This window comes from Athene cunicularia, assembly GCF_003259725.1.
Source record: "Athene cunicularia isolate RWA chromosome 4 unlocalized genomic scaffold, athCun1 chr4_part3, whole genome shotgun sequence".
Classification (NCBI taxonomy): domain Eukaryota; kingdom Metazoa; phylum Chordata; class Aves; order Strigiformes; family Strigidae; genus Athene; species Athene cunicularia.
This window is the reverse complement of record NW_020799100.1, coordinates 14,327,950-14,338,896: the sequence shown is the minus strand read 5'-3', so window position 1 is coordinate 14,338,896 and position 10,947 is coordinate 14,327,950. Positions and strand designations below refer to the sequence as shown.

General features: G+C 37.7%; 1 protein-coding gene across 1 annotated transcript in view; it reads right to left on the bottom strand.

Moving 5' to 3' along the window:
* Window positions 1-10,947, bottom strand: part of IL13RA1 (interleukin 13 receptor subunit alpha 1) — a 13,197-nt gene extending 2,250 nt beyond the window's left edge. Inside the window, exons 1-9 of the mRNA XM_026848866.1 lie at window positions 10,855-10,947; window positions 10,121-10,278; window positions 7,862-7,997; window positions 5,921-6,041; window positions 3,614-3,798; window positions 3,094-3,245; window positions 1,732-1,864; window positions 1,173-1,269; window positions 511-595 (exon numbers count right to left, since the gene is read on the bottom strand). Of these exons, the coding sequence (XP_026704667.1) occupies window positions 511-595; window positions 1,173-1,269; window positions 1,732-1,864; window positions 3,094-3,245; window positions 3,614-3,798; window positions 5,921-6,041; window positions 7,862-7,946 (858 nt within the window). The 5' untranslated portion in view covers window positions 7,947-7,997; window positions 10,121-10,278; window positions 10,855-10,947. The remainder of the gene's footprint in view (window positions 1-510; window positions 596-1,172; window positions 1,270-1,731; window positions 1,865-3,093; window positions 3,246-3,613; window positions 3,799-5,920; window positions 6,042-7,861; window positions 7,998-10,120; window positions 10,279-10,854) is intronic.

Genomic DNA, 10,947 nt, shown 5'->3' with positions numbered 1-10,947 from the left:
AATGTAAGGAGTCAAGGGAAAAAGCAAATGGGGAAAAACAGAAAAACTACTGAGAATTAGAACAACAATAAAACCACGCTGAAGTCCGAGACAAAAATATAGATGGCTGAGTTGCATCAGTAGTGCCCTCCCCCCCCCCAAAAAAAAACCCCAACAACCAAACCAACAAACCAAACAAAAAATCAACAGCCAGAAAACTTCCATCCTAAAAACCAACCCCCAAACCAACCTAAACCACTTTTAACGGACTAGAAATCTGTAAAATAACAGAATAATACAATTCTACTGATGTATCTAGAAAAGTATATGCAATTTGAGGGGGGAAAAAATCCCTCTCAGCTTTGAGTAATTGTTTCTGAACAACTCTTACTATTGTAAATATTTAATTTTCATATGATATGCTTACATACAGTTGGTTTTAAGATAGACATATATATTAGGAAAAAAGAAAACTGGTAGCCTACAGATTCTGGTTCAACAGATAGGCTGGCCCAACAGCTTCTTACTAACCTGGGCATCCTCATTCTGCTCTCCAAACATCCGCTTAAGAATTTCTCTAGGGTCTGGAATTGGTGGAAGAATTAATACCTTCAGCCTTCATAAAATGAAAAAGAAAAGCATTACATTCAGGATATATTAATTAAAAAATCACCATTTCAAAGTCATACTTGGGCACAGTCAAGAAAATCTGCAGAGTCAGCTTTGGCATCACTGGACAGCCTTCATTCTCTACGTAACTGCTCCCAATTCTTATTTTTACTCCCCAAACCAAAAGGAAATGGGAATATTCACACAGACAGATTCTAAATAACTTTCACTGTTGACAAAGACAGCAGCAAATGTGTAGACTCTTTTTTAAAAAAATCTGGTAAAATATCCTTTATATATGAGCTTAATTTTGAATTCAGACTTCATTGCTTAAAGAGACAAGAACGTAACCGTTCGCAGATATAATGTTACCCAAGTGCAACCACAGCATATACATGGTCTATAAACTTTAATGACTGAGGCACGATGGTGCTGCCATTTTTTGTTATGCAATACATGTTATGGATAAAACAGACGCTATTGAAACATGACACACATGGACACTGCAAGAGAGATGAATTTTAATGCAAGTCAAAGACCAACCAGAATTAGTGGACTGTAAATAAAGGGAGATTGTTATTTACCTTTTGAGATAAACCAGTAGAATTATCGTAGATACTGCTACTATTAATGGAATGGTGATTATTAAAACAAAATGGACCGTATTGTCCATCTTCTCACCTGAAAAACAAAATTGTAGAAACTTAGGGATGTTTTGAGAGGCTTTTTAGGAATAATGACAACAAATTAATTAATTCTCTAATTTGTTCACAGACCGGATGTTTTTCAAAGACACTAGCGCTTGCATAGGAAAGGATTTATTTTTCAAAGCATATTATAATGTAGATAGATTTGGCAAGAAAATGCAAACCTGTGAGACTCAGGGATGAAAAACTGACAGCCTGGGAAAGGGGGCACTGCATAGCGACACAGATGGCAACCCCATGAACATATATAGCAATACAGGCAGTAACTGATGGCACTGCTGCAGGACTAGAACTCTTTTGCCCTCCTTTTATCTAACATTAAATAGATCCATAGGAAGATGATCTTAGACTCCTGTTTATTTAGCAGACAAAAGGGATTAGACTCCTCACAGATGAAGAATAAATTGTAACAAATCGCAGGAACAGCTGCCCTCACCAATACTCTTTTCTTCACTCCAGTCACTATAGAGCTTGCTGCTGTAGCACTCAGGCTTTGGTTTTGCTCTCACTTTGAAGATGTACTTGCTATTAGGATCAACGGTAGGAATTGACGTATAATTATTTTCAACCTAAGGTAAAAAGAAAAGGTTATTTGCTTTGTTCAGTTACCAACATATTCTCATTTACAAGCCTATCTTCACTGTGCCCTTAATGTGTTCTGAATGTTTTGATGGAAGATCTTTTTGTGAATACTGAACTTCATAAAAAAAGTGCATAGTAGCATTTAACGAGCACAGACTGCCTAAATAGAGATTCCAAAGCTAAGATTTGATCTTATTCACTGCTACATCTATCATACAGCATTTGGCACCAATGATTAAACTAAGACTCAGTGTTTGGATCAGTGCCTTTCTTGGAGAAACATCTGTGATCTATGCTGCCTTCCCCTCTCTGTCGGGGCAGCAACACTGATCCAACTTCGACCATGCAGAAGTCTTTTATGATGCCTCTAGAAACATGATCCCAACTACTGTGTTTGCAAACTTCACTTATTTTTGATTCAAACTACCGGTTTCCTGAGGAATGTTGATATTATTTGAGTTTGCTAAATTTGGGGTAGGACAAACAACTAAATATGCTCCACAGGAGAAGACTGCCACCTTACTTTTGAATTTATCATGTTGTTTACCATTCCAATCAAACAGTACATTCACTTTGGCTATGCAGATACAGACACGAGTACATCCAGATACCGAAGTAAATGCTTTTTATATGTACATTAAAATCAGTGTACCTAAGAGCACATATCTTTTTCTTTCCTACCATCCTCAGTCTTTTTATCACCTTGCTGTTCTGTATAACATTCTGTGTTCCTGTGTGCATCACCAACTAATTTTGCTTTATGGCCATCAGGTCATGTCATTCAAGAATAAGTCAGTCATCTGATCGAGCACAGACCAATGACAGGAAAACCCAGCACCAACAGACCAAAGTCCCACATCACTGAGAAGCAAACAGGTCCATGCACCACAGTGTATTTCCTGATGAGTGTTTAGTTTAGTATGTCATACTTTATCACACTGCTCTTACGCATTACTGCTTTGTCATAACAAATGATGGCAAGGATTCAAGCCTCATATGAATTGCCTATGAGATATTACTACTAGAAAACTACTTTATGGGAGAAAAATCCTAAGTCCACACAACACTTCCAGCTAGTGCACCAGTCCCATTCACATTCAGCCTACACGATTTTTCATTTTTAAACAGCAAATATTTGAGTTACTGTGAGTATCAACACAAGATACATAGGGGAAAAAAAAAAAAAATCAGTTAACTGTAAGTAATGAAAAATTACTTTAATTATCTGAGCAGTGTCCAAATCACCATTGTGAAATTCAACTTCATAAAATAAACAATTTTCTGGAAAGGTGTCTGATTCACTCCATTCTACATATATTTCATCATTTATCTTTGACAGTGTAACTCGTCTTGGTGTAGCAGGTTTTACTGAAATGCAAAATGGAAGAATTAGTTAAAAAGTGTATTTCACTGCTTACAAAAGAAATAAAAAGTTCAAGTCCTGTATTGCATAATACACTTATACCAGTTTAGGAAGAGAAAGAGGAAAAAGTTAGCACCAAAAAGTCAAGAAAGAATAAAACAGTGAAGAACAAGAGTAAAATTTAGTAGAAAATGACCCCCACACTCCCCAAGCAACAAACCCAGTCTGTATAATTGATCTCTGATTGATCAGTAGAAGGGAGCATCTAAACATATTGTCTCATCTACAGCTTATGATGTGCAGGCTTCTCAAACACAACGATACACCAGCAAACTTCTTTAAATTATTTTTTATAATGTGGTGTTAAACTTACCAAGGGTAGTAGGATTTTTACTGGCACACACAGGCCTAATTTCCTCAGAATCATCTCTAATCAAAATACTTATAGCTGGGTAAGTACTGGTGACTTTTGGGAAGCTAAGATTGAAAATGCATTCAAAGGTTCCTTGATGCATAGAATAGTTGCTGCACTTCTTACAGTTTTTCAAACCATCAAACCTATAGGAAGAAAAACTTTTTTTTAAACTTCAAAAGAATAGGACAGCAAAGAGCAACCTGTGTTACAAATTATAAAGACTGATCTTGCATTAAAGCTGTGGTATAGCATATATAAAAGTAAAGCTAAGCAAAGTAAGAAGCTTATAATTTATCTCAAGCTTTAGAAAGAATATTAATTTTGTAAAGGAGTGTCTAGTAGTAACAGATACAGGTTTTCTTTATATCAAAGCATCAAATATAACAGCGGCTTCCAGCTTTGGTTCACATTTTCCACATGGCAAAACAATTTCAAGGAAAAAAAAAATATTTAGAAAGCAAACTAATTTGGATCACTTCCCATCAACAGAATTTCACTTCTGTGACAGAATGAGCTGGTCAATCTCCTTTACCTATGGCTCAGGTATTGCAGCTCTTGCTTGAGGTAGTCAAGTTTCACCTATTGCCTACATTTGCTTTTCAAAATGTCAGCACTTGCTTCCAATAACAGAGAAGCTATGACAACCTTCTTCCTTGCTTATCTTTGTTCCCCAAGTCCAAATGAAAATATGCCAGTAGCTTTTCCTCCTGAGAAAACTGATTTTTTATTTTAAAAGTGATATAGAGTAAATCAGAGCTTCATTTAGTAGCACGAGTGTCATTCCCCTACTTCATATCTCAATATAGAGGGGCTGGGGAAACCAAAACTGTCTGTCCCTCTTTTATCCACCTCTCTCACCTCCCGACCCTGGGGCTGATGGAGATGGGAGACATTCAGAGCAGTCAGCACCATGCCAGTGATGCATCAACCTGCACTAGTAAGCTTCTGTTTCAGCAAGCATTACTGTGCACTGACTGGATTTGTTTGTTCTAAGCTAATGTTATATTCATGTTCACTTTGGATGAAAAGATAGGGTTTTAGAGGAAAACATCAACGAGAAGAATATAAAATGGAATTAAGCGATAATTTTCAGGTAATGTTCACTCATTTCTGAAAAACAAAAACAAAATTTAAAAAAACCACTTCACCTGCATTATGGAAAAATGTATCTTTCAGACCAAAAATCAAGTGTTTCCTTAGTTTTCAGCTTTAAAATCAAAAAAGTATTTTTCTTTCTAAGCAGCCTGAATTAAAACAACTTTCCTGTCGCTGCAGCTACACCATCATTAAAATTAAGGGGTTGAAAATACTTAGCTCTAATCTGAAGCATTATTCCAGTAAGTATCCATATACCCAGAAATTCAGATCTTCAATGCCTCATTGGCACTGTTCTTGTAATAAAGAAAAAATTTCTTTCAATAGCAGTTTAGAGAGACAATATTTCTCCCTGCATTTAACTAAAGCAGCAAGTCTCCTGCACTGGATTGAACAGCTGCCACGCAAGACTGGATAGGAAAAATTTAATTAGTTCAGATAAGACAGAAAGCTGGTTTAAAACAACAATACGCATCTTTCAGAAAGAAAACTTCAATATTTCTACAGAAGCTAACGCAATCTGGCATTTCACAAGTCCCATCAACATGCAGAAGTATGCACAGATCAGCATGCACGGATCTTGATGCCAAGTTTTTGCTCACACAACTCTGTTCCTTTGGAACAAGAGTCTATTTATGGCAGTCAGCTGGCAAGCGGGGATGATGATAAAAAGATGTTCTCCGTAGTTTTCAGGGTGAATCGGTTATTTATGATATTGAAGATAGAAACAAGACTACTGCCAAGTGTTAATGCTTTCATACCATTTTCCAGTGATTTAAGAGCTGACACATACATTAATCAGTCATTCGGACTTAAATGGCCCATGTTTGCTGGACTACAAAGAAAACAATTAATATAGTGGTCTAGCTCAGTTCTTAATTCTTCCCTCCTTGAAGCCACAATTAGAAAAAATTAGAAAGCAATAGCAGTTATTTCAAAATGGGCTACAGAAGCAGCCAGCTTAATAGCTACATCAACTTCCCAAAAAGACTCCGCAACAGCAGCCTCTTCATCAGTGAAGTTTTCTGTTGGACAGGACCCAACACTAACTTGTACGCAATGCCCTGGGACCTTTCAAAGCAACAGGAAGCAGACAAGTAAAATGTGTAATGTAAGACTGAAGATTAGCACCAAAGCACTTTAGAGTTGGGAATAAAAGTTCATACGAACCAGTAGAACAACATATAATTGGTATCACTGCTTGCGTTCTCCCCAGGACGCCATTTACAAACCATGTACTCCAAGTTGTGCCAAACACAGCTCAAGTCAACAGCAGCAGTACCTGGAATACCTGCAAGGCAAGTTGGAAAGGTCTCTTAAAATTTATTTTGCCAGCAAAATCTTCTCCCCCGTTTCCAGAAGTAAAACATTCCTTTTTACGTAACTGAAACTCTGGAAGGCAAAGATGGGCTACCTCTCAGCCTGCACTGCCTGCCTCAGCACAGCAAACGATGAATTCCAGTTGTTTATCGCTTGCAATAGGTGAAATTTCAGCAGAGCAACTTCTAAATGCAACTTAATCATAACAGTGAATCTCAGTTTCCACCACGTCTGAATTATTAGAGTTACCTGATGCTAAGGACAAGATGTTGAGTCAGGAGAATATTTTGTTCTGTTAAACTACAGATGCTTTAAAAAGGAGTTAAAGTAACCGGCAATTATAGGGATAACACTTAGCTTTGTTATAGTTATTACAGCCATCAACATTAAAACTAGTCAGCATCTAATTATATTTTTCTTCTCCAGATACAGTATTAGTTTCTCAGTATTCTGAATGTGGAAATTCCCGTAGATCTTAAATATGGACAAAAGCAACAGTGGGTAAGTTGAATTTTTAATTGAGACCCATATAGACTTTCAACTTCAACATACTGAAAACCCAAATTACAGAACAAATACAAATGAGTACATGGCAACTGGGAATAGAGACATCAGCATATCTCCTAGGCAGAGCAATTACAGAATAAAGTCTTTCATATTCAATCTTGCATTTTTGTATGGTACAAGTTTTTTCTATTGTATTATCATATTACAGCCTACTAGATATTTTTTCCTTGTAACAAGTAGCAACATCTCCACGAACTAAAAATAAAATGCATGTTAATTTTATCAACAGTCCAGACTTTTATTGATAGTAAATCCCAAACTACATTCTACTTCCAAGCTTGCATTCTCCCTGAAGTGGCAACTAAGAGTATAGGAAAGTGAAACTAGTTTTTCTGTTCCAAGTAGTGTTTAAAAAGATTTTATCTGCAAGCAGACTTTTAAAAGCCCCAACCTGTTTAGCACATGCTGTCCTAACAAACTGCTTCTCTGATTTTCCAGAATACCCTTTTGACAGGCACGTAGAGAAGCCTGATAAGGTCTCAGATTCCCCAGTCCACATGTGGTTTTTGTCCACACACTCCTGGGTTAGACAGTCTTTTACTACTTAAGGCAAGAGGCTCTGTTTCCTAACTGTACCACCTAACTTCCAGCATCAAGCAGAATACATTATTCCTTAAAGTCTCCTTCCTAACAGTTTTGCTGTGGACCCCTTATTTCTGGATGTCAAGAAACAAAAAATACTTTTTCTGTATTCATTTTGCTGTGCACAGCTTTGTAGACCCCAGTCATCTCTTTTGAAAAAGAGAGAACCCTACTATAATATTTAATTTAGTCACTTATTTATTCAACAAGTTGTTACATTTGCTAAATTCATCCCTCTAACATTTACAAATGTAGGATTACTTTAGGCACTTTTGCTTGTACAGAAAAAACCATACAAAATAAACTTAGATGTTAGTCATCAAGTCAGCAGGCTAAATACAACCTAAGTGATCTCTTATCTCACAACCACAGCACGGCACGGACAGTGGGATGACAGGAATCATGCTGTTGTCTTGGAAGAGCATTTAAATTTTTTTTGTTGTTGTCTTGGAAGAGCGTTTAAATGGAGCGTAATCATTCTGTTTACGCTCTATCCATTGAACTAGCCCTCGTGTCTGGTATCTCCCTATTTCTCTATGATATATCTCTACAATATTTTGTTAAAATAGCAGAGAAAAGAAGGCTGTGTCTCCTCAGGCCAAGAGAGGCAGATGTCTCCCTGTTCTGGCCACTGCACGTTACCTTTTGGCAGAAGGGAGGTCTCCACCCATCGGCTGGGCTCGCTGGTGTTATCGTACTTGCATTCACTTCTCACTTTGAAACGCATTTCCTCATTCAAGAATGTATCTGTCACACGGAAGCGACTCTTACTCCACTCCTGTGTTAGATGGGGTACGGGAAAACCAGAACATTTGGCATACCGTATCAGAAACATGGGAATTACTGTTAATGTAAGAATACATTACAGCCTCTCAGAAAGGCTGCAGCTCAAAGCCAAATGAAATGAGTGTCTGACAACATGGGAAGCCTCAGCAACACATTTAGCTCCCCTTTTTCTTCATCAGGTGCACTCAGAACTCAAAGGAAAACTAATTCTACTCCAGTGACCTGTAGACACGAGCAAAGGCCACACAGCAATCAAGGAACAAGTATAATGTGGGGGAAAATGATCCCAGAGTAAGTCTTCATGGACAATGCAAAATAAGCACGTTTATACTACAGCTATATGAAGAGAAGCTTACAGATCTAACCTTCACCTTTCTGTGTGTCTGCACCTGAGCACATGACTAACAGAAGAAAGAACATTTGAAGATGTAGCCAAAAAGCAATAAGAAGAGTTTGCATGGATTTAAGGAGCAAAAGAAAAAAATTATTGAAAGAAATCCACAAATGGCTATTAAATACAATGACACCACATCAAGCCAAAGTAGCCTGTGATCTTCCATTTTCAGAAGACAGTATATGTTTATGTGAGAAAAAGGCTAAACCCTTAATCATACACTTTCTTAAGTATCTTTTACTGGGATAGGGGGATGCCTTAACTCAACTGGAAACAAGATTAAAAAAAAAAAAGGATATTTTAGCTATCAAAGAATGGTGTATATCAAAGAACTTTTATATTAAAAGAAAAAAAATTATATATATATATATATATATAGGCACTAATGAGAGGGCAAGGAAATCAAACAGCAATGAACGGTCTATGTTCTACCAGCTGTAATGCAAAAGACGCAGGAAGATGTTACACAGTTTGGTTCATCCCGTCACGTGAAACTGCTGTCCCATTGCTCTTTCACTGCTGCCGACCTCAACATCTGTTAGACCCTTCCCGAAATTCATTCAGCTCATTAACCAAGCAGACTTTCAACTTGTTAATTTGTTAATGAACCTATCAGATGAGGTAAATAGGTTTCTGCTGAGTTAGCAAGTCAGACCAGCTCTTCTAATGGTCCAGTGAAGATCATTACAGAAGGGGTGTCAGAAATGAGGAATCACCCTTTTAGCAGTGTTAAGCCATTAAAGCAGCTTGGCTGTTTGTGAAACCACAGCCTTACTTCAAGTCCAGGATACCCTGGAGCTGTCAAAGAATAGGGCAGTTACCATCAAGAAGCCGTTGTAAACATCAGGGCATAAAACTGTAATAGGGCTCACAACAAAGGACTGTTTCAGGAGGCATTGTACTGATTTTAACCATATCCGAAACAGCAGCGCTGCCGACCCCACGGTTGGTGTGTATTCAGGGCTTCACATTCTCACACTTTGGAATTATGGACTGATAGCATATTATCCTCCTGCCAATGAATTTCAAAAATATTTCTCCTGTGGTCCCTTCAGTACCATGGCAACGCTGCTCTCAGCCCTGACCAAACACTTGTTAATCCACACCAGGGACCACATCTGGGCTGCGCACCATCTAACACAGACATAAAAACAACTGCCCAAACCAAAGAAGTTTTACAATTTCTGTTCCAGGGAACAAATGCGTTCTGTGTTGCCCTCATAACACAACACCCATGAATAGTTGTAAGCACAGGGACAGGGCAAACGTGGGAATATGTTAAATACCTGGCATTACCTCCAAAAGACACTGCGCTGTTAAATCACAGCTACACCAAGGTTAATGCACACATGTCGTTCAGAAATTGCAAAGTGAAGGAGATCAGCTTTTGCATTTAAGCCTTAAGGATGTGGACTGCCCTGTATACATTTTATTTTTTATAGAAAGCTGCATAAGCAAAGGCTGAAACAACTCTTCTCACATTATTGTTATGGTACTGCTGTGTTATCGATAGCAGCTCAACTATCAGAGCACGACAGACAGATTTTTCTCATTTGAAGATCCCACATGCTGGTATGACTCATTTTTGAGGTTTTGATCCCATGACAAGAAATAAAGACAAAGCCGTATTTATATACATATATATTCTTGCACATACACAGTTTTATCACACTAAGACATTTACTGGAGCACAGCAGAGTTCAAAGAGGTGACGCACTTACTCTTTTGTCCTGAGGTACTTCATCAATCACGATGTCGCTGGAATACTCCAGGTTGCAGCTGCTGCTGATGTTCTCTGGGGGGTTCCACGTCCAGTTCAGGGTGCAGATTTGGATAAATGAGTAGTCCAGGTTGGATGGAGGAGGAAGAACTTTTGCTCCTAGAAGAAGTTACCAGTGTAACAATCCTGTTGGTCCACATTTTACCATTCGTAATGCTGACAGATTTTTAGCTTTCCAACAGAAAAGAACACAAATGAATTCTCAAATTTGTCAGCTAGTATTTGCTATCAGATGAGCTACTGCCCACTAAATTGTTTCTACTAATCCTGTTATCTCAACCCATCAATCTTTTAAATAAGAAAAGCAAACATAAAAAAATGTAATTGAAAAGAAATTTTTAAGAAATCGTAGCATGCAACAATGTAGTGGCTGTGATAATGAAACTTATGCTTGTGGAGGGAGGATGAGTCTCATTTTTCAGTTCTTTTCTGCAGTGAATTTGCATCGTGCATGCTGTATCTTTAGTAAAAATAGTATATACATTTTGTGGAGTGATTAATACTTTATTCTATCAAAAATTATCCATCAATGCAGTTTTAAAAAAAACTTTGAAAAGACAAGCTATTACATCTTGCAAGCAACAGCTGTATGTCAGAAACACAGTTGAGCCCAATCCAAGCAAAACCGAGAATATTAAAAAACAAAGAAACCACAGCACTTTTTCAATTACTCACCTATTAAACTTTTAGTGCTATGCTCTGGCACATTGAGCAAAACCAGTATGGGACAACTAGTAATTTACTGCTGGCGTACTTCAGCAGTACATT